Raw genomic sequence first — 24,058 nt, forward strand, 5'->3', positions numbered from 1 at the left:
TTAATATATTTTTGAAGAATAGCTTTCTTTTTAAAGACTTTTAAAGTGCATATTTATATTAATACATGGCCACTCTTAAATTAAGAAGTAGTCTTAAACAGTCTTCCCTGAACTTTGAGAAGATGCTCAGGATAAATAGATGCCAACTCTGAATGGCTTTTGTTTCTTTCTGCTCCCAACACCTGATTTAACACTTTGATTTTTACATATGGCAAAGGAAGTTGGAGTTTTGCCTAGAAAAGAACGGTTAAAGGTCCCTGAGAGAAGTCTCATAAGTTTTGATGTTCTAAATGCTGCCTTCATGTCTTCCTGATGTATGGGTTTAATTCACTTCTAATTCATTCCTTTTAGCCCTGATGACAACCAAACACCTGTTTAATCTTGTTCTGTTAGTCTCATTTTTACATCTAATCTCACGAAAATTTTCTTGAATAAAACCTATTTACCTCCCCAGAGCTTTTATGTCTTCCAATATAACTGGTCATAACCTAAGAATGCTGTCATCAGAATGTCTCTTCCATATGCATTCCCAACATGTGTCATCTGACTTAAGAGCCTTTATCACAGTCTACCTTATATTTATTCCCACATATATTTGACCTTTGCTTAATAATGAGCAACTTACCTCTTTTTAGTGCTGGTGTCCCGTCAAGTACTAGAATAAGTTCTGGCATATTGTGAGCAGGAAACATATAAAAGTAGATGAAGATATATCTTCAGGATATTCATCACAGTTTTGATAATCATAAATATCTCAGGGTAGAAAAGAGGTTAAATAAATTATTGATGGGAGTTCCCTGGTGGTCTAGTGGTTAGGATTTGGCACTTTCACTGCTGGGGTCTGGGTTCAATCCCTGGTCAGGGAACTGAGATCCCACAAGCCACATGGGGCAGCCAAAAAAAAATTATTGGTAGCTATTATTAATATGTACGTTAGTTTTTAAAGATGATTACTCTAATTCATAGTAAATGTTGAGGAAAGATATTTGTAATGAATTAATAAGTAAGACAGGCAGGTTAAAAACTTATCGAGAGATTATGTGCAGTTGTAAATAAGAACAAGCTCTGTGGTTAAACTTCCAGAATGTCAACCTTAGCTCTAAAAGTTATTGTGTGTGTTCATAAGTATCTTATCTGTACTGCCTAGATTTCCTTATCAATAAAGTGAGAAAAACAATAGTACCTAGTACCTCAAAGAGTTGTCAGGATTAAGTGAAAATTAAAAAACCAACAAAATATTATCTATTTTTTATTGATGACGAAGAGACTATTTCATATCCTGTAATTACCATTAAAGGAAATTCTCTTCTTTGCTTACCATTTTTTCTGAAAGTGAAATTCGAGCTTCTTAGGCCTGCTCTTCCTTATAATGTTAATATATTGCAGAGCACAGCTTACAAATATAATTTGTTTTCACCAGCAACATTACTCACAAAGAATGGGAGAAAGAAGAGGACAGCAGCTACAGGTAGACACCATTCTGCCTCATAAAGCTAGCTAAGAGAATCTGACCCACTTAAGTAACAAATTGAAAATACTAACAAAAAATCAATCTTGTTTGCTGCCTAACCCAGGCTTTTATGCTGGGTTATTTATAAGTATGCATATTTATAACTACTAACATCTAATTCTGTTATCTGAAATTATAAACTCATCCTTGTCAGCATAATTTATATAATGGAGTCTCCTAAGATATTTGGTCTTGAGATACTAGTGCTATTTTCTGAAAGTAACTATGCAAAAAAAGAAAATTAAATACTTAATTGAGTAGCTTTACTTGATAATTTGTTCCCCTGGAATTATGCATAAATTGTTATCTGTAAAATTGCAAAAGGTCTGTCAAATCAGTTGGAGGTCATTGTTACTTCCTTATCCCCACTGATAAAGTTAATTTGTGTATCAGGATCCACACAATGGGGGCCACCCCAGTGGTCCAGCCCACGTCACAAATGTAAACTTAAGTCAGCTTACATTTACAGGAAACACCTCAACTCAGCTTTGGCTAGCTTACCTTACCCTAGAAAACTGGACCAGCTAGCCTTATAAGAAAATCCCTGACCTCCTAGCCAATTATGCCATTTCCCTGTTGCCTCTTCTAACAGTCTATAAGATTCTCTCTTGCCCAAAACCCCTTGGGAGAGTGCTCTACTGCTTGTGAGGCACTGTACTCCCCCAATTCATGGATTGTTTCCCTTGAATTAAAGATATCAAACTCGTTGCCAAATTGTTTTAGTTTTTGTCATTTGACACTACATACAAGGAAGTATAACAAACCATTGATTGGGTTGAATTCCTTTTTCAAACTAAGAGCTAGAGAGGTCTTTATTCATTTAAATGATTAATTCACGTGATTTTTTTCCCTGAAAAAACCAAAATCATATAAACATAAACATAAGGAAAAATTTAAAATGTACACCAAAATGTTAATAGTGATTATTTCTAGATGCTAAGATTATAAGTACTTTTGATTTTTTTTTTTTTTAGTACTTTTGATTTTATAAGTGCAATTTGGATTACTAATTTTTTTCAACAAGACTACATTCATTTTGATCATCAGGAATTAACACCTATTTCCATATAAAGCATTTTTCTAAAAAGCGTTGTAGGGAGGGGTATCTTCTACTTCTTATGAAAACTGTGAGCAAACAGACTGGCAAAATGACAGGTAAAAGCACTAAAAAACCAGTGTGACTAAAATAAATAAACCTACCAAGTATTGTATCTTCTCTTACTGTATTTCATAAACATAGTGAGACACTTTCTATGTTAAGATTCACCTGTGAATGCTGCTCAGTATTCTGTAATAACCTAAATGGGAAAATAATTTGAAAAAGAATAGATACATGTATATGTATAACTGAATCACTTTGCTGTACACCTGAAACTAACACAACATTGTTAATCAACTATGCTCCAATATAAAATAAAAATTAAAAGAAAAATCTTCAGTCCTAAAAAAAAAAAAGATTCACCTGTGAATGTGCAAAATGCAGGTAAGTGACACTTTCAATATTTGGTTCATAGTAGAGGATTAATAAATGTGGCTTTATCATTGCCTTTCTCTACTGAACGACCAGTTAATGTACCATATTGGATACAATCCTTGAAAAATTGGTAAGAAATGCCATTATAATAAACTGATTTATAATTTAGCAATCTGAGTAATTTTGTTCATAAACATGAATACTGCATAGCATTACACTTTGTATTTTTCATACTAGAATCTCTTTTTGTATCTATATAATATTAATCACTTGAATGTAATGTGATTAACCTTATATTTACATGATACAGGAAATTATTTTGGGACAAACTCCTCTTAAAGTTCACTTCCACGTGTAAATTATTGGTTCCAGGTCAGTGATTCAAACCCTGTTTGGTTCCTGTACACCTTTGACAGTCTCCAAATTATAGACTTTTTCCCCAAGAAAAATATACATTAATAAAATAAATATACAATAATTTGGTATTCAATTCCAGGGCAAATCATTTAAGGTGAAGGATACCTGTTATAGACCATCTAAGCATATACCTTGTTTTCTTAAAAATGCCCATTACAATTAACTTTATATTTTCATTGCTCCTCATTCATGAATGTGGGATGACTTAGGATATCCACATAATAACAACAGGGTTCTTTTTAATTTTAATATTTTTAACTTATTTATTTATTTTGGCTGTGCGGGGTCTTAGTTGCGGCACACATACTTCTTAGTTGCAGCATGTGAACTCTTTAGTTGTGGCATGGAGGATCTAGTTCCCCGACCAGGGATTGAACCTGGGTCCACTGCATTGGGAGCGCAGAGTCTTACCCACTGGACCACCAAGGAAGTCCCAATAACAGGTTTTTAGGTTTCTTTTCCCTTTTTTTTCCTATAAATTTATGCATTTATATATTTCTTTATTTTATTTTTGGCTGCACTGGGTCTTTGTTGCTGTGCACGGGCTTTTCTCTAGTTGTGACGAGCAGGGGCTACTCTTCATTGCGGTGCACAGGCTTCTCATTGTGGTGGCTTCTCCTGTTGTGGAGCACAGGCTCTAGGTGCACAGGCTCAGTAGTTGTGGCGCACGGGCTTACCTGCTCCGTGGCATGTGGGGTCTTCACAGACCAGGGCTCGAACCCGTGTCCCCTGCACTGGCAGGCAGATTCTTAACCACTCTGCCACCAGGGAAGTCCCCGAATAACAGGTTTTAACTTAAGCACTTATTATTGCTAGCCACTGTTCTAGTGCTGTTAATATTAACTCTCCTAATCCTCATAAAAACTGTTTGAAATTGGTACTATTATTTGTGTTTTACAAACAATAAACTCTGGAACAGAAAGACACTGAATATATTGCCCAAATTCACCAATACTTACAAGACCAAGATTTTAATCCAGATACTCTAGATTAGGGGTCAGTTAATTTTTCTGTAAAGGACCAGGTATAAATATGTTGGGCTTTGTGGGCAAAAGAGAAAATCAAGGATATTATGCAAGTGCTAATATAACAAGAGAGAAAACAAATTTCCATAGAAGTTTTTGACAAAATTCAAAACTTTATTTATGAATACTGAAATTTGAATTTCATATAATTTTCACATCATGAAATGTTGTTCTCCTTTTGATATGCTGTCAATTGTAGAAAAATGTTAAAACCAGTCTTAGTTCACAGGCCATAAAAAAAATTGGCTACAAGCTGGATTTGGCCTGCAGGGTCATGGTTTGCTGACCTCTGCTCAAGACTCAGAGACCATTATACATTGCTGACTCAGTCTACACAATTATGTGACTTGAAAAAAACTGATGCTGCCTAATCTTATTCAATAACTTGTTGGTACCACATAAATCTCCTAATTCCTTGGGAAAAAATTTCTGCCCTTCTTGAAAGAGATGCCTCTGTACATACCCCTAATAATATTCTTAAAGGTCTCCAAAACAGAAGACCGTTTTTACTGAAGACTGTTACTGAAATCAATCAAACCTTATCCTACCTTGCCATTTTCCCACTCATGTCTTTGAAGAAAATCTGAAGTATCTAATGTGTAATTCTACCTAAGCATTAACAAATCACCATGTAAAGGAGGACTGTTTCTGTGTCATGGGACTGCTTAGACAAAAACAGCACAAGGGGAAAGTGTTGCCAAGTGGTTATACAAAAATTAACTGTAGGAAGGGCATTTGATAAGGAACTGGGAAAGAAGGGGATCCATCCTAATGGTACTATCATTAACTGGGAATAGAAGGCTTGGCCAGGTAAATGGATTAGTCACTATTTGGCAGAGCATTTAAGATGAAGTTATTCTATATCCTGAGAAACAAAAATTCATTCCATGAAACAAAAACCTCAAAATGACTTCTAGGAAAGGGGAGCCCTCTTGCACTGTTGGTGGGAATGTAAATTGATACAGCCACTATGGAGAACAGTATGGAGGTTCCTTAAAAAACTAAAAATAGAACTACCATATGACCCAGCAATCCCACTACTGGGCATATACACTGAGAAAACCATAATTTAAAAAGAGTCAGGTACCCCAGTGTTCATTGCAGCTCTATTTACAATAGCCAGGACATGGAAGCAACCTAAGTGTCTATTGACAGATGAATGGCTAAAGAAGATGTGGCACATATATACAATGGAATATTACTCAGCCATAAAAAGAAATGAAACTGAGTTATTTGTAGTGAGGTGGATGGACCTAGAGTCTGTCATACATTGTGAAGTAAGTCAGAAAGAGAAAAACAAATACTGTATGCTAACACATATATATGAAATCTTAAAAAATGGTTCTGATGAACCCAGGGGCGGGACAGGAATAGACGCAGACATAGAGAATGGACTTGAGGACATGGGGAGGGGGAAGGGTAATCTGGGACGAAGTGAGAGAGGAGAATTCACATATATACACTACCAAATGTAAAATAGGTAGCTAGTGGAAAGCAGCTGCGTAGCACAGGGAGATCAGCTCGGTGCTTTGTGACCACCTAGAGGGGTGGGATAGGGAGGGTGGGAGGGAGATGGAAGAGGGAGGGGATATGGGGATATATGTATACATATAGCTGATTCACTTGGTTATACAGTAGAAACTAACACAACATTGTAAAGCAACTATACTCCAATAAAGATGTTAAAAAAAAAATGACCTCTAGCTTGGCTTTGAGATGTGCAGCTGCAACACTTCTCCTTTCATGGCCCTTCTTTTGGGATACGGCAAAACTTGGAAGGAAAAGGGGATCATGACATACTAGGCCTTTCATACCAAGACAGGCTAAATAAGAACACATTCTTCATCACTAGCAAGCCTCCATCATCCATGTTAAATACACCCAATGGAAGTAAGAGAAAGACTGGAATACTCTTGACCTGTATCATTAAAAAAAAGTCAGGTTGACTGAAGCCTAGGAGCAGAATCAGTTTCTGTGTTCACAGCAGTTTCCTGTCAACAAAGCTATGAAAATGCTGTAGATCTGCAATATGCAGCTTGCCCCCACAGAGCTTCCAAGAGGACTCTTTGGAGGAAGGACTCCTACTCTTGGTGCCTTAATATCATGTCTTCCCAGGACCCTGCCTCGAGGGCAATTCCAGCTCTAAAATCCCTGTAATAAACACGGAACTCTGATTTTTTTAGTTGGAACCTTCATTCTAGGTCTCAAATATTCAACTTCCCTTTGAATATTTGAGACCTAGAATGCTAGCCATTTTTGTGCAGCTAGCATTTCTGCGCAGTGTGGCTATAACAGGTGAAAACATAGAGGCAGTGAAAGAAAGCCCAGTGCAACAAATTCCAAGAAACCATGGAATTGACAATTAGCTCCCAAACAGGTAACACTTAATGTACTGCATGCCTGTGTATTAAGCACTAGGCTAGACAATAGACACAGGGTGCAATGATGAAGGCAACCGGGGCCATGCTTTAGAACTGGGGACCTCTGTGGTTAACAAGGGGCTCGCAGCCTTTGACAGGCACAGGCTGAGTCACACAGGGATCTTGTCCACTGATTCCTCAATGCTAGAACTGCAAAAATGAAACCACCCTCCTAAAAGTAAAAAAAGTCACACTAGGCCAGTTTTGATCTGTCGCTAGTCGGTCACAATAGTCACAGGATCACTTGGTCACAGTGTAACACCTCACAGTCGCCGCCGATCACAGTCATTAATAAGGCCCCGCCCCCTCTCAGTCCTAGGAAGCTGATCTGGGCCAGTCAGAGCCTTCCCACCACGCACACAACCCCGACCCCATACTCACACACACGCTCTCGCTTGCTCGCTATAGCCCTTTCCGATACACACATACACTCATATGTGTGTATCTTACACTGATGCAGTCACACAATCACACATGCCCACCCACAATCACCTTCTTCAGCAGCTGACTCACAAAGGCCCGAGGCTCCTGCCTCCACCTGCCGCATCCGTGTCTGGGAAACTCCGGGACTCCTGCAGTGAGCTCCTCCCTCACCCAGATCCGGGTCACCTCAACTCACCGCACGGAAATCGATGACCACAAGGCTAGCGGAAAAAGAACCAGAGACCGAAGTTCATGAATCCCCCCAAGGCCTGTGAGAAACGGAGTCCAACCCGGAAAAGTGCGGACGCCGACACTAACACACCCGAGCGTCCGCAGCTGGGACCTTGCGGTTCCTAACCCGCCGCCCCGCAGACTCCTGGGAGCGCCTGCCCGCGCGGGAGTGCGCAGGCGCAGAGAACTGAGCCTTGGCGGGGGTGAGGTTGGTAGGTCCTAGGGCCTCTGAGGAGGAGGCGGGAATTGGGAGCTCCGGTCCCGGAGGGCAGACTAGGGAAGCGGGACCTGGTGGGCAGTCTGGGGAGGAAACCGGGAGCCCAAACCCGGCCTGGTAATTATGAGGAGGGAACCGGAACCGGGCCGTGGTAACCAGACACTCAGATCTGTGCTACCGGGGCCTCGGGCGTGGTCCGTGGGCGTGACCCTGAAGGTGACAATCGAGTGTGACCTGGAGCGAGTTTTGCGAGGAGAGATTTTGTCTGTTTTGACCCCGAGGAATCTCCATCGCAGGGAGCAGGGCCTCACACAGAGGATGCTGTGTGTGTGTGTGTGTGTGTGTGTGTGTGTGTGTGTGTGTGTGTGTGTACCAAATGGAAGCGGCCTCCTGTGTCCAACCTGCTGCGTTTTGGATGCGTGCTGCTCTGTGGGATGTTGCGGCTGACTGTGTGCGAAACTGGATGAGTCTTGTTGCGTGGGGACTCCTCTGCATATGTCTCTCTTCGGATTAGGTGTGAGTCGTGTTTGAGACCGCAGGTGACTATGGAGAAGCGAAATGATTTGTGATGTGATTTTGTGACTTTGCCTGGAATTAGTAATGTGCTGTCTGAGATTGTGAATGACATGGGTGTGCCGTGAGACGGTGCTTTTCTGAAGTAAGTGATCGAATGTAACTTTGCATGTGTTTGTAACCTACTGTTACTATTTGTGATTGAGAGACTCTGTATGACCACTAGTTAGGTACTTAAGATTTGATTATCTGAATAGTGGTCATTAAGCCTGCCTGCAAAATTGTAACTCAGTAGCTATTTAGCAAATAAAATAGAGGTATGAGTATTGGAAAGGAAGAGGTAAGATTTCATAATTCCCAGATGGTAAGGTTCATTACAGGGAAGTATTATATGAACTAAAACCAATGTGTTAAAATAATTAGTGTTCCATGGGTAGCATGCAGGAAAAAAACAATTTTTACCCATAACTAGCACTTTCAACACTGATATATGAGTAAGTTTTCCTGCTTCTGGATGAAATCTATGGCAGGGTCAATAGCCTCTTCAGGCATTCCATGATATAAAAGTATTAGGTATACTTTTAATCATAAGACCAGTCTCATTTTAGTAATTAAAATATTATTTTGCTATTTAAAATATTCACAGTAGCAGTCAATACTTCAGACTTCATTTAGCAAACTATTCTCTCTGCCTGAAAGCCTACAGTGTGGAAAGATCAATTTCTTTTCTATTTCCATACCTGTACTACTAAAAAGAGTTGTTCAGTAGTTAATACTTAAATTACTATTAATAAATTAATAATGAATAATGGTTAATTTTCAATAATTAACTATGCTAATTAGTAGTACACACAGGTGAATCAATAGAGATGAAGTAGAGAAATTAAATAGAAAGTCCAAATATTCTCAAGTATATAGCGATGTGTAATGATGATAGAGATGGCATTTCATATCAACTGAGAACATAGTATTGCTAAACAATAAAACATGCCGGGAAAAAAACCTTCACAAGGCATAAACACTTTAATAGTTACATGAACAGCTAAGAAAAATCACTTTCAACTTAAAATAGATAAAGGTTTAATTTCTTAAATTGAAAAAGAAGATAATGTCAACCAATTAGAAAATAAACACCTATGAGAAAAACAGACATACTATAAGATGTCATCACAGAAAAGAAATAAAAACTTATTCTCATAATAAGAAATGTGTAAATTAGAACATATATATATCTGGTAGGCAGAGATTAAAGTTATTTTCAACTGCATTCATTAGGATGTGGGGAGGTATTCTCATGCACTGCTGGAGACAGTGTAAATTGGTAGGAAATCCATGAAGAACGATTTGGAAATATATGATAAATCTGTCTTCCATGGCAGATGGAAGGTAGAGCTGCAGAGGGAAACACACAATGTTCCCTCTCTCCAAGCTACAACAGATTCCCCAGAATCTATTCTACCTCACCAGAAGATTAGGTTTCTGGCATTGATAAGGCAACAGGATTTGTCCATTTCCCTACTAATCTCTGTCCTGGATTTGTGTGGGGTACACAGAGTGGGCAAGTGCTGAAACTGAAAATAGATGTAGATTTAACTGAGTTATTCTGGGTGATCTCAGTCAAATATGGTTTCACATGGCTCCTTGTATCTTCCCATCTCTGCCTTCTCAGGACTCTTCCCTTTTCCAAAAGAAGAGCTCATAAGAGAAGTTTCATCTCTTGCAAATATCAAAGCCATGCCTCAGGTGAGATGATGTTTCCTCTCTTTCTGAAGTAACTTGTTTTTAGGTTATATGAACATTTGCTTCCCTATCCTTAAATTTTCTGGATATTGGGATTTGCTTCCATCAAACTTGTCTCCAGTAGGGCAAGCAAGTGGCCTAGATACAAAATTTAAGAAGGACCCTCAGGGCTGTCCAGCTCTAACTTTTGTACCCTACGTGTCTTACCTGCCTCACCCTAGCGGCAGTCCTGTTCCCAGTTTCTCTCATTCCAACAGAATAAACTTAAGTCTTCCCCAAATGCACCTTCTAGTTGTAGCCAATGTTTGCATATTGATTGGATGTATCATTCATCATCTCCTTTCTCAGTCCTCTCATAAAAGTACTGCTGGAACAGAAATGTATTATCTTCATTTAAATGGGAATATATTACTTGAATGAATCTATCTTGTCTAGACACTGATTTGAGATCTAAATTTGTGAGGAGTCAGGGAGCAGACATGCAAAAACCTTGATCATCTCCACTGACCTAGGTTTAGTGGGAGGTAGAAATTGGTAGATCACATTATTATTTTGGATTAGATTTCCTGTTTTGTGAGGTTTTTAGGATAGAGATTTGCTTGCAAGCTTGTACAGAAAACTGAAATTTTACATTGCTCTCTGATATATTTTATCCATATCTGCCAGCAATTCCTATAAACTGTGGCCCACCAGTGAAAACCTTTCCAGTGTTTCAGTGCTATTATAGATTTATTCTTACATTTATAGTTTCTTCTAATCTTTATATGAGCATGAAAGAGAAGGAGATGCATTTGCTAATCCACTCTTGAGATATTCTATTCTTGAATCAAAGGTGGTACTTACTCCTGTTTCCATATCTTTCTTTCAGAAAATTCCTCTTCATCTACCAATCTTTGAAATACCAATCTGGGTTTTCCCCAAATGGTAATTGGTTCTCTTCTCCTCTCTGTCTCTTTTTCTGTATGCACAATCATATTTACTCCAGAGGTTATACTGATCTGATTCTAGTGACTCTCAGATACCTCTCTCCATCCTAGACCTCTAACCAGAGTGTCAGAACCATATATCCAACCTCCAACAGCTATCACTACCTGTATGTTTCATAGACATTTCAAGTACATGTCCAAGGTTTACCTCATTACCTCCTTTGGTCCAGCTTATTATTTCTCCTGCTTCCCATTTCCATTTTCTAGTCTCAGCACCCACCCACTTGCTGTGCAGATGACCTAAGAGCTGTGCCTCTCTTTTTTCCACTCTACAACCAATTTATGACCAGTTCTGTTGAAACTCATCATGAAGCAACCAATTGTCTCCTGTCCAGACCACTAATACCATTTTAATCTTGGACACATCTCTAACAGTGGTTACTTAATTGTCTTTCCTACCTAACACACCTCAAGCCTTCTCTAGTGTTCGAGAGTATTGCCTCTAAAGTACAAATTTTTTCACATAACATATGTGATGACTTAACATTTCTTCATGTTTTTTTATACTCCATAAAGCAGCAGACCTAAAGTGGGGTATGCATTACAATGGAATGTACAAGACAGTATACTGAAAAGGAGGAAAATACTAATAGTTTATGTTCCAGAACAGTAATCGTTAACAATGTGGATTGCTATTAATGCCAACTGATGATTTATAAATAAATACAAATATGTTGGAAGTGTGCTCAGTACATTTTTAAGACCATTGCTCTGTCTTAAAACAGAGTATTAAAAAATCCAGTATTATTACATAAATATGCCTACTGCCTACCTCCATATACCTTTTTCTTCTTACAGCTCAAAGACTCTTTCCTAACATACTGTACCTTTTGCTATTTCCTGAATTTACTGACTGGTTTTACTCTCCCCATGAATCTCAAAAGCCATTGACATGTAGTTCTACAAAAAATATTCATTGTGAGTACAAAATTTTTATGTCCTCAATGAAGTCTTAGAATACAAAATGAAATTTTCTTTACTTTGTAGTATGTTCCCTTGTACATATTTCTGTCATTGCATCTGCAATATCTATTGAGTGTATGTATTTACACATATGCCCTTCCTTTAGCCTGTAACTTCTTATGAGCAAGGTCAGGGTTTTATCTGTTTTCGTGCACCAAGCAACCAATCACATTCAAGGCAAAGAGTATGATCTCATGTATTTTTAGCATGAGATAATAAGTAAATACTGATGAATGTATTTTCAGAGAGAATTTTCTACAGTATAAAACACAAAGTAAGAAAACCAGTTTGACCACTGAACATGGTCTCCAATGTCTAGTTCTCACTAGTTTCAATTACTTTAGGATGAACTAGACTATGCCCTTACAGGGATCAGTGTCATTCAAGGATGTGACTGTGGACTTCACCCAGGAGGAGTGGCAGCAACTGGATCCTGCTCAGAAGGCCCTCTACAGGGATGTCATGTTGGAAAACTATTTTCACCTCATCTCTGTAGGTAAGGAAAATTCCTTGAATCTTTCAGTGTCATGCATCTCCTTTCAAGAATTTCTGAAACATATAGAACTTTGACTTTCAAAGATCAGAGGTGATGAATCCCTTTCTGTTAGTAGAAAGCGTGATTGTGTCCACACTTGGCCTAGTACAAGGTATTAACTTTGGTAGGACGTTAATGTGTACCTTGTCTGCCGTCTTGAAGCTGTATCTTTCTCTTCCTTCAATAGTTTTGAAGCCCAACAGCTTAGACCAAGTCTCATTTTTTATTATCAGGATTTCACATGACTAAGCCTGATATGATCCACAAGTTGGAACAAGGAAAAGAACTATGGACAACAGAGAAAATTTTTCCAAGTCAGAGTTACCTCGGTGAGTCTGTATAGATAAAGTCCAGTGGGCTCAGGTAGTTGATGTCTTTGAATATTTTCAGAGATCTATTTTTTTTAATTTTTATTTATTTATTTATTTTTATTTTTTTAATTTTGGTAAAATAAACATAAAATTTATCATCTTAACCATTTTTAAGCATATAGTTCCATGGCATTAAGTACTTTTACATAGTTGTGCCACTATCACCACCATCCATCTCCAGAACCCTTCATCTGTCAGAAGTAAAACTCTGTACCCATTAAACAATAACTCCCCATTACCACCCCCAAGTATCCCCTGGCAACCAGTATTCTACTTTCTGTCTCTATGAATATGACTACTTGTAGGTACCTCATATAAGTGGAATCATATGGTATTTGTCCTTTTTGTGACTGGTTTATTTCACTTAACATAATGTCTTCAAGTTTTACCCATGTTGTAGTATGTATCAAAATTTTCTTCCTTTTGAAGGCTGAATAATATTCCATTATATGTCCATGCCACATTTTGCTTACCCATTCATCTCTCAGTGGACACTTTGGTTGCTTCCGCCTTTTGGCTACTGTGAATAATGCTACTATGAATATGGGTGTACAAATACATATCTGAGTCATTGCTTTCTTTTGGGTATATACTCAAAAGTAGAATTGCTGGATCATATACTAATTCTATGTTTAATGTTTTGAGGAACTGCTATACTGTTTTCCATAGTGGCTACACCATTTTACATTCTCACCAACAATGCACAAGGGTTCCAGTTTCTCCACATCCTTACCAACAACTGTTATTTTCTTTTTTTCTTCTTTTTTTTCAGACAGTAACTGTCTTATTAGGGATATATTTTTAAAGGCCTGAGATCTTTGAAGTGTCTATACATGACTGATTTAAATACCTCTAAAATCTAAATTTTATTTTGAATATCACTCCCCACATAAATCCTTTCCTTGTGTGCCTTATGCTTATAGAGCTATTGGCTGCTATTACTTTACCAAGAATCCACTCCATGCTTTGTAGGTATAACGTCCAGAGAGATCTTAAGTGTAAAGTTCTTTGAGTTCTGACAGAAGTATAAACCCACGTATCTCACACTCTAGTCAAGATAAAGGACACTTCCATTAACCCATTAAGTTCCATCAGGCCTCTTCCAAGTCAATCCCTCCCTAAGACGATCACCACTGTGATTTCTACCAACATAGATTAGTTTTGTCTATTCTGGACCATTTTCATGTCTACTTTCTTTCACTCAGCTTAACGTCTGAGAGATTTATACATGTTTTTGCATATATAAATAGTTTATTTTAATTAAACAGAATAGTATTCAATTGAATGGAGATACCAGTTTATTATGCATCTCCTATTGATAGACATTTGAAATGTTTCAGTTTGGGGCTATTATTATTATTATTATTACTATTATCATTATTTTGGCCACACTGCACGGCATGTGGGGTGTTAGTTCCCTGACCAGGGATCAAACCCAAGCCCCCTGCCGTGGAAGCACAGAGTCTTAACCACTGGACCGCCAGGGAAGTCCCTGGGGCTATTATGAATAAAGCTGCGGTGAACATTCTTGTAAAGATCTTTTTGTGGACACACGTTTTTATTTCTCCTCAGTAAATACCTATCAGATGGTAGGTATTCCATCACTCATAAGTCAGGTTTATAGTTCACATTTTAGAAGCTGCCAGTTTTTAAAAGTTACCATAGCATTTTAAACTTTTACAAGCAATGTATGAGAATTTTGATTGCCTCCCACATTCTCTTCCACATTTGATGTTATCAATATTTTCATTTTGGTCATTGTGAAGTACTATTCTGAAGAATGGTAGCATATCTTAGCAGTTTCAGTTTAGATTTCTTTTATGACTAATGATGTTGAGAACTTTTTCATGTGCTTTTTATATCTTCTTCAGAGGTATCAGTTCAAATGTTTTACCTATTTTTTATTGGGTAATATATTTTTTTCCTTGAATAGTAGGAATTCCTTACATTTTCTGAATAGAAGTCTTTTGTTTGATATAGGTATTGCATATATTTCCCCTAGTCTGTGGCTTGCCTACTCGTTTTAATGGTGTCTTTAAAAAATCACAAGTTTTTGAAGTCCAGTTTATCATTTTTATCTTTTATCATTATTTCTTTGACCTCTCAAACAAATATTTGCCTTAGGTTGTAAAGATAGTTTCCTGTATTTTTTTCTAAAAATGTTATGTATATTTTGCTTTTTTAAAATTAGTTCTATGATCCATCTCATGTTAAGTTTTATTTATGGTATGAGGTAAGTGTTAAGAGTCTGTTTTCATCCATATAGATATCAATTTGTCCCATCACTTGTTGAATTGAATTAAATTGCTCTGATGATCTTATCAAAAATTGTTTGATTGCTTCCCTGGTGGTGCAGTTGTTGAGAGTCCGCCTGCCGATGCAGGGGACACGGGTTCATGCCCCGGTCTGGGAAGATCCCACATGCCACGGAGCGGCTGGGCCCGTGAGCCATGGCCGCTGAGCCTGCGCGTCCAGAGCCTGTGCTCCGCAACGGGAGAGGCCACAACAGTGAAAGGCCCGCGTACCGCAAAAAAAAAGAAAATTGTTTGATTGTATTTGTGTCAGTCTATTTCTAGAGTATTCTTTCCTTTGATATAATTTAAGTCCCATTACTAATACCACCTGGTCTTTGATTATTGTGGCTTTATAATAAGTCTTGATGCCAGAGTAAGTCCTCTTAACTTTCTTCTTTTTAAAAAATTGTTTTGGCTATTCCAGGTCATTTTCATTTTCTTTTTCAAATACATTTTAGAATCAACTTCTTGATTTCTTGATTTTATTTTATTTTTTAACATCTTTTATTGGAGTATAATTGCTTTACAATGGTGTGTTAGTTTCTGCTTTATAACAAAGTGAATCAGTTATACATATATATATGTCCCCATATCTCTTCCCTCTTGTGTCTCCCTCCCTCCCACCCTCCCTATCCCACCCCTCTAGGTGGTTACAAAGCACCGAGCTGATCTCCCTGTGCTATGTGACTGCTTCCCACTAGCTAACTATTTTACGTTTGGTAGTGTATATATGTCCGTGCCACTCTCTCACTTCGTCCCAGCTTACCCTTCCCCCTCCCTGTATCCTCAAGTCCATTCTCTAGTAGGTCTGTGTCTTTATGCCCATCTTGCCCCTAGGTTCTTCATGACCACTTTTTTTTTTTAGATTCCATATATATGTGTTAACATACGGTATTTGTTTTTTTCTTTCTGACTTACTTCACTCTGTATGACAGATTCTAGGTCCATCCACCTCACTACAGATAACTCAATTTCGTTTCTTTTTATGGCTGCGTAATGTTCCATTGTATATATGTGCCACAGTTTCTTTATCCATTCATCTGTCAATGGACACTTAGGTTGCTTCCATGTCCTGGCTATTGTAAATACAGCTGCAATGAACATTTTGGTACATGACTCTTTTTTTTTTTTAATTCATTTATTTTTGGCTGCGTTGGGTCTATGTTGCTGCACGCGGGCTTTCTCTAGTTGTGGCGCAAGGGGGCTACTCTTCATTGCGATGTGCAGGCTCCTCATTGCAGTGGCTTCTCTTCTTGTGGAGCACAGGCTCTAGGCATGCGGGCTTCAGTAGTTGTGGAATGCAGGCTCAGTAGTTGTGGTTCACAGGCTCTAGAGCACAGGCTCAGTAGCTGTGGCGCACGGGCTTAGTTGCTCCGTGGCATGTGGGATATTCCTGGACCAGGGATTGAACCCATGTCCCCTGCATTGTCAGGCGGATTCTCCACCACTGCACCACCAGGGAAGCGCCCATGACTCTTTTTGAATTATGGTTTTCTCAGGGTATATGCCCAGTAGTGGGATTGCTGGGTCGTATGGTAGTTTTATTTTTAGTTTTTTAAGGAACCTCCATACTGTTCTCCATAGTGGCTGTATCAATTTACATTCCCACCAACAGTGCAAGAGGGTTCCTTTTTCTCCACACCCTCTCCAGCATTTATTGTTTGTAGATTTTTTGATGATGGCCATTCTGACCGGTGTGAGATGATATCTCATTGTAGTTTTGATTTGCTTTTCTCTAATGATTAATGATGTTGAGCATTCTTTCATGTGTTTGTTGGCAGTCTGTATATCTTCTTTGGAGAAATGTCTATTTAGGTCTTCTGCCCATTTTTGGATTGGGTTGTTTGTTTTTCTGACATTGAGGTGCATGAGCTGCTTATAAATTTTGGAGATTAATCCTTTGTCAGTTGCTTCATTTGCAAATATTTTCTCCCATTCTGAGGGTTGTCTTTTCATCTTATTTATGGTTTCCTTTGCTGTGCAAAAGCTTGTAAGTTTCATTAGGTCCCATTTGTTTATTTTTGTTTTTACTTCCATTTCTCTAGGAGGTGTGTCAAAAAGGATCTCGCTGTGATTCATGTCATAGAGTGTTCTGCCTATGTTTTCCTCTAAGAGTTTGATAGTATCTGGCCTTACATTTAGGTCTTTAATCCATTTTGAGTTTATTTTTGTGTATGGTATTAGGGAGTGTTCTAATTTCATTCTTTTACATGTAGCTGTCCAGTTTTCCCAGCACCACTTAATGAAGAGGCTATCTTTTCTCCACTGTATATTCTTGCCTCCTTTATCAAAGATAAGGTGACCATATGTGTGTGGGTTTATCTTTGGGCTTTCTATCCTGTTCCATTGATCTATATTTCTGTTTTTGTGCCAGTACCATCTTGGTTTCTCTAAATAAATATGCTGGGATTTTTATTGGTGAGAAATAACATCTCAGTAATATTGAGTCTTTTGGTCCATGGCTATACTATATCTTAACATTTTAGTTAGCTTCTGTAATTCCCATAAGCAGTGTTTTATTATTTTTAGTATAGAGGTCTTATACATATTTTATTAAGTTTATCTCTAAGCTTTTAATATTTTTGATGCTATTGTAAATAATGAGATTTTTAAAATTTCTTTTTCCAGCTTGTTCTTAATATGTGTAGCCACAATTGACTTTTAGATATTGACTTTGCATATTTCTTTTGATGGTATTAAATTTTGTTGTTGTTACTCTTGTTCTTTATTTGTTTTGTTATTTTTTTAAGATTTTCTATACATAAAACAGGCCTTCTTGAAATAAGATATTTCACGTCTACATTTGCATACTTTATTGCTTTCATTTCTTTTTCTTACCCTGTTATACTGACCAGGATCTACAGTACAACGTTGAATAGAGGTAGTGAGAGTGAGCATCCTTAGCAGTTCACTAAATTTAGAAGGTAGACATTTAATATTTCATTCTTTAGCTTAATATTGACTGTAGATTTTTCATAAGTGCTCTTTGTTAGATTCTGGAAATTCTCTTTTTTCCCTAGTTTTTGGACAATTTTAATTATGAATGGATGTTGATCTTAAATGCTTTTTCAGCATCTGTTGAGATGATCATATGATATTTCTTTTTTAATCTGTTACTGTATGTATTACATTGATTTATTTTATTTTATTTTATTTTTTAAATTTTTTTTGCGGTACGCGGGCCTCTCACTGTTGTGGCCTCTCCCGTTGCGGAGCACAGGCTCCGGACGCGCAGGCCCAGCAGCCATGGCTCACGGGCCCAGCCGCTCCGTGGCATGTGGGATCCTCCCGGACTGAGGCACGAACCCGTGTCCCCTACATCAGCAGGCAGACTCTCAACCACTACGCCACCAGGGAAGCCCGATTAATTTGTATTTTAAACCAACCTTGGGCTCCTGGGATGAACCCCAGTTGGACAAGATGCATTATCTCTCTTATAGATTGATGAAATTGGTTTGCTAATATTTTAGTAAGCTAAATGCATGATTTTACCAGGATAGTCGTTTGTAGTTTTCTTGTAATGTCATTGAAAAGTTTTTGTATCCAGAATTGTGTCAGCCATATCGAACTGGGGGTGTTTCCTTTTCATCTACTTTCTTATGGAATTTCTGTAAGATTGGCATTGTTGCTTCATTAAATGTTTGAAGAAAATCATTATTAAGCCATTTGGGCCTGCATTTTTATAATTCAAAACTTCTGCTTCCAGCCCTGAGGAAGTAACAGAGTCTAGAATTATACTACTACAGGAAACAACTAGAAAACTGGACAAAACTATTTTCAGATATTGCACAACAGGCAGCACAGGCCTGGATTCCTGAGAGAAGAGAAATAAATGAGATGCACCCTACCTCATTCCAGGCTTTCATTTGAAGGCAACTTCCAGACTGCAGTGCAGAGAGAGGAATCCAGAAAGAAGTTTTACTGACTTTAGGGGACCAACACTGGCATTCAAGGAAATTGAGGTGACTAGAATTTGCAGGTCACACTTTCCAAAAGAGGGAGTTATGCAGAGAAAGAGTTCCCCAAATCTTGAAAATGTTCCCTTTGAGTCTTGGCTAAAGATAAGTCTGCACGTGGGTAGGTGAAACCCCATGAGACCAGTCAAGGACATGTTCTAAGAAAAATACAACAGTGTTGTGAGACAAACAATTCTCATAGCCTGCTGCACCAGGAATCATCTTATTTCCCTTCAGCCAGAGTGGAGAAAACTTGTTAATACATAGGACATTAGATAGACACCCTAGAAATGTCATACCTAATAAATGGGGCAATAGATTAAAGACTGCAAGATTTGTCATAAAAGGGCTTAAATTAAAGCATCAAAAGGATTAAACTAATCCAAAAATAACTTCTGTGTACCTGTTGGGTCCTCCAAGGAGATGCTGAGTTGGAGTTGGGAGTATAATAGATTTCTTAGAGGTGACATCTATGAAAGATAAAGGAAGAAGTAAGATCAGAAAGCCATCAGACCATGATACAGATATGTGGAAGAAAAGTGGATTGGGCAGGGAGAGCCTTAGACCATTATGCATATCTGACAAAGTCTCAACCAACCTAACTCCTCTGAAGCAAAGACTGTTCATCAGAGGAGTCCTAATGGACAGAAATGGCCACCCTCTAGTACCCACTCAGTGTTCAGTCATTTGGTGGGGATTCCCTCGGGAGACCCTGGCTTGGTTCAAAATCTTAAGAGCATCCTGAAGATGCTAACAGTTCTTGCACATGAATGGTAAGTTCTTTTTGAAGGGAGGTCCTAGTGGTGCAACTCTGGCTGCCACAGAATGCAAAAAAAAAAAAAAAAAAAAGACTAATATTCTTTATGAAAATACAACCATATCTTAAACTCAACAACATTAAGTTGATAATGTCTGATGTCCAGTCAAAAATTATTAAACATATGAAGAAGCAGGAAAATATGACCCATAAACAGGAAAAAAATCATTCAATAGGAAAAAATGCAGTTAATAAAAACAGACCTAAAAAAGGTAGAGGTGATGGAATTCGCTCACAAGTATGTTAAAACCCATTATAAATGACTTGAGTATCATCAAGGATGTAAACTGAAAGTGATCATAATGAGACAAGATAGCAAAGATCGAAAAAAAAACCAAAAGAAGCTTCTAAAGATGACTATTCAGTATCTGAAATGAAAAGAAAGACCCAACCATGTCCTATGTATTAAAATATAAAGACACAGGTAGGTGAAACATAAAATGATGAAAAAATATGTACCATACTGTCTTGTGATTGCCCTATGTGGGGATGAGATCATCCCCCACTCCACTCACCCAAAATTTGGGACAGATGTCAAGACTGAAATCTCACATAATGAGGCTTTCTAGGGAGAGCAGGGAAGATTCCCAAGCTAGTCCTAAAATGGCTTGAGAGAGCAAGGAGGGGTGTCTGGCTTTGGTGTTTATTGTGTTTTGGTGAGGGGTAAGGTCAGGTCTCTACACATAGGCTAGGGCTTGCGTGGTTTAAACTTCCTGCCAGCACCAACAGAGAGAACATTCAAGGTTTCTGATTGCCTTGCCCAGGTGTGGGGCAAGAGAGGAAAAAAAGGGAGTGGGTCTAGGAAGGTGTCAGCAGTAAGACATCAAAAATAGAATCTGACTCTATTACACATGGAAACACTAAGAAGAAAATGGGAGTGGCCATATATCAAAGTAGATTTCAGAAAATAGAATATTACAGTGATAAAGAGGGACAGTTCATTGAGAGGTCATAACAACTGTAACACCTTCAAAATACTTCAGTGTTTCTCAGCTTTTTATCATTTTCACTACCCTAAAAGTATTTTTAGAGATTTTCTTTCTAATTGCCCCCCCATGAAATTTTAATACAATAATCTATGTTCTGTTGCCCTTTGGAGGGCCACAAACGATAGTAATATGTAAGATTTTCTTTTTTCATTTTCTTCAGAACCAATTTTGCTCCCTGAAAGAAGCAATATAATTATAGCTTAAGATATAAATACTTTTCCCTCAGTAATTGAGAGAACAAAGAGAAAGAAAATCAATAAGGCTATGGAAGGGTTGAAACACAATCAATTGTACCTAGTTAATCTTTATAGACTATTTTACATGGAACATTCACCAAGATAGACTCTATATGCTGGGCCATATGTATCAATAAATTAAAAACAAGTATCAATAAATTAAAAAGAATTGAAATAATAGTGTATAGTTTCTGACCACAGTAGAATTAATTTAGAAATCAAAAACGTATCTCTAAATTCCCCAAATTTTTGGAAATTAATCACATTTCCAAATAACCCATGAAGCAAGGAAGAAATCCTAAGGTAAATTAGAAGGTATTTTGAACTGAATGATAATTAAGACAACATATCAAAATGTGTGGGATGCAACCATAGCAGCATTAAAAAACTTTATTTCTTTAAATCAGGGCCTAAAACAGGGGTTAAACTGTCACCCTAAGTAACTAGAAAAAGAAAAGTAAATTAAACTCAAAAGTTAGTAAGAGGAAAAATTGACTAAAGCAGAAATCAATGAAATACATAACAGAAGAAGAATAAATGAGTGAAGCCAAAAGCTGATACATTAAAATAATAAAATTAATAAACCATAGCTATATTACTAATAAAAAATAGAAGACACATCACCAATATCAAAAATTAAAGAGGCTACATCACTACAGATCCTACAGATATTAAAAGGACCATTAGCGAATATACAAACAATTTTATACCAACCAATAAGAGTAGGAGAGAACACTTCCCAACTCATTTTATAAGACCAGCATTATCCACAATCAAAGGCACTATAAGAATAGAAAACTACACAGCAACAACCTTCATGAAGCTAGATATAAAAATCCTTAATAAAATATTATAAAACTGAATCTAAAAAAATAACTGAATCTAGCAGTATTTTAAAAGGATGATACCACATGGCCGAAAGGAGTTTATCCCAGGAAAGCAAAGTTGATTTGGAATTCAAAAATCAAGCTAGGGCTTCCCCGGTGGTGCAGTGGTTGAGAGTCCGCCTGCCGATGCAGGGGACACGGGTTCGCGCCCCGGTCTGGGAAGATCCCACATGCCGCGGAGCGGCTGGGCCCGTGAGCCATGGCCGCTGAGCCTGCGCGTCTGGAGCCTGTGCTCCGCAACGGGAGAGGCCACAGCAGTGAGAGGCCCGCGTACCGCTAAAAAAAAAAAAAAATCAAGCTATAGGGACTTACCTGGTGGCACAGTGGTTAGGAATCTGCCTGCCAATGCAGGGGACATGGGTTCGAGCCCTGGTCTGGGAAGATCCTACACGCTGCGGAGCAACTAAGCCTGTGTGTTGCAACTACTGAGCCTGCGCTCTAGAGCCCGTACTCTAGAGCCCACGCACTGCAACTATGGAGCCTGTGCTCTAGAGCCCATGCGCCACAACTACTGAGCCTGTATTCTACAACTGCTGAAGCCCGCACGCCTAGAGCCCCTGCTCTGCAACAAGAAAGAGAAGCCACTGCAATGAGAAGCCCGCTCACCACAATAAAGAGTAGTCTCCACTCACCACAACTAGAGAAAGCCCGTATGCAGCAACAAAGACCCAACACAGCCAAAATAAATTAATTAATTAAATTAAAAATAAAAAGCTATATAATTCACCATGTAAAGATAAAAAGAGGTCGAAACTCAAGGATATAAGCTACCACTTAAAGTATAGAAAAATAAAAAGGAGAGAAGACCACAATCATCTCGGTAAATGCAGGAAAATAATTAAATTCAACTTATATTTATTATAAATCTATTTATTAGCAATCCAGGGGAATTTCCTCAACCTCCTAAAGAATATCTTTGAAAAACATAGCCACCATCACATTCAGTGGTGAAAGCTTGAATGCTTTTCCTCTAAGAACAAAAACAAAGAAAGGATGTCCATTATCACCACTTCTATTAAATATTATACAGAACATATGTCAGTACAATAAGGCAAGAAAAAGAAGTTAAAAGGCTTCAGATTAGAAAGGGAACTATCTTCATTTGTAAGTGACATGATTGTGTACATAGTAAATCCTCAGGAATCTAAAAGAAAAGAACTGTTAGAACTAATAAGTGAATTTAGCAAGTTCACAGAGTTCTTGTTTTAGATAAAATTTGGGGAAATTTTCGTCTGTACTTGTACAGTTTTTTTCCTGCTCTTTTCTCAATTATATCTTAAATCATTTCATCCCACCCTGTAGTTCACTAAGGATTTTAAAAGTTCTTTTAGTTTGGGTAGTTTCTGTGAACCTGACTTCAAGTTTACTGATTCTTTATTCTCTTATGTTTATTTGCTGTTAAACCCATCCAGTGAATTTTATATTTCAGCTATTGGGTTTTTTTTCAGTTTGCATTTCTTTATGCCTCCTGACTACTCCATCTCTTCACCCATATTTCCATCTTTTCTTGTAGATTTGTAAACATATTTATCATAGTTCTAATTTCAACATAGGGACATATATCAGTCTGTTTCTGTTGAATGGTTTTTATCTTCCCTATTGGTCACATTTTCCTGTTTCTTCTCAGGAAGACTTTATATAACATGTTGTGAAGTTGCTGGATCCTTTTTCTTCCTCTGAAGATTGCTGAGTTTTAATCTTACAGGAGGTTAAGTTACTGGAGGTTCATGTCGATTCTTTTGTCAGGTTGCTTTTAAGTTGTTCAGATTATTTCTATTTCGGTTTCAGTTTTGCCTTTAGTTTTATGGTATTCCTCTAAGTCCTGGGATGCAGCCTTTACTCCTAATACATGCCCCTTCTGGGATTTCAGTAGAAAGACCAAAGTTTTAACCAGATTCTTCTAACTTGGCACAGGACTGGAACTAAAAACTGTTTTTGCAGATTTAAGTAGCTGCTGAAATCTCTGCTGAGTTCTTTCAGTGTTCCAGCTTTCTTTTCCCTTTATGCTCCTTCTAGTCTTACCCTGTAGAAATGAAGTTAACCAAAATTTTGAG

The 24,058-nt window shown here is 37.9% G+C and overlaps 1 protein-coding gene across 10 annotated transcripts in view; it reads left to right on the top strand.

Annotated features, from left to right (window-relative positions):
- ZNF382 (zinc finger protein 382) overlaps positions 1-24,058 on the top strand; it is a 254,817-nt gene that overhangs the window by 220,004 nt on the left and 10,755 nt on the right. For 2 of the 10 annotated variants that reach the window (XM_067720206.1, XM_067720205.1), the window contains exons 2-4: positions 9,900-9,973; positions 12,289-12,415; positions 12,688-12,783. In XM_067720206.1, coding sequence (XP_067576307.1) covers positions 9,965-9,973; positions 12,289-12,415; positions 12,688-12,783 — 232 coding nt within the window. In that variant the 5' untranslated portion in view covers positions 9,900-9,964. Of the gene's footprint in view, positions 1-7,695; positions 7,835-7,874; positions 7,934-9,899; positions 9,974-10,838; positions 10,895-12,263; positions 12,416-12,687; positions 12,784-24,058 lie in introns of those variants that run through there. The other 8 variants (XM_067720211.1, XM_067720209.1, XM_067720208.1 and 5 more) reach the window with 7 other exon arrangements.

The sequence above is a fragment of the Pseudorca crassidens genome, chromosome 20, assembly GCF_039906515.1.
Source record: "Pseudorca crassidens isolate mPseCra1 chromosome 20, mPseCra1.hap1, whole genome shotgun sequence".
In the NCBI taxonomy this organism is placed as follows: Eukaryota; Metazoa; Chordata; class Mammalia; order Artiodactyla; family Delphinidae; genus Pseudorca; species Pseudorca crassidens.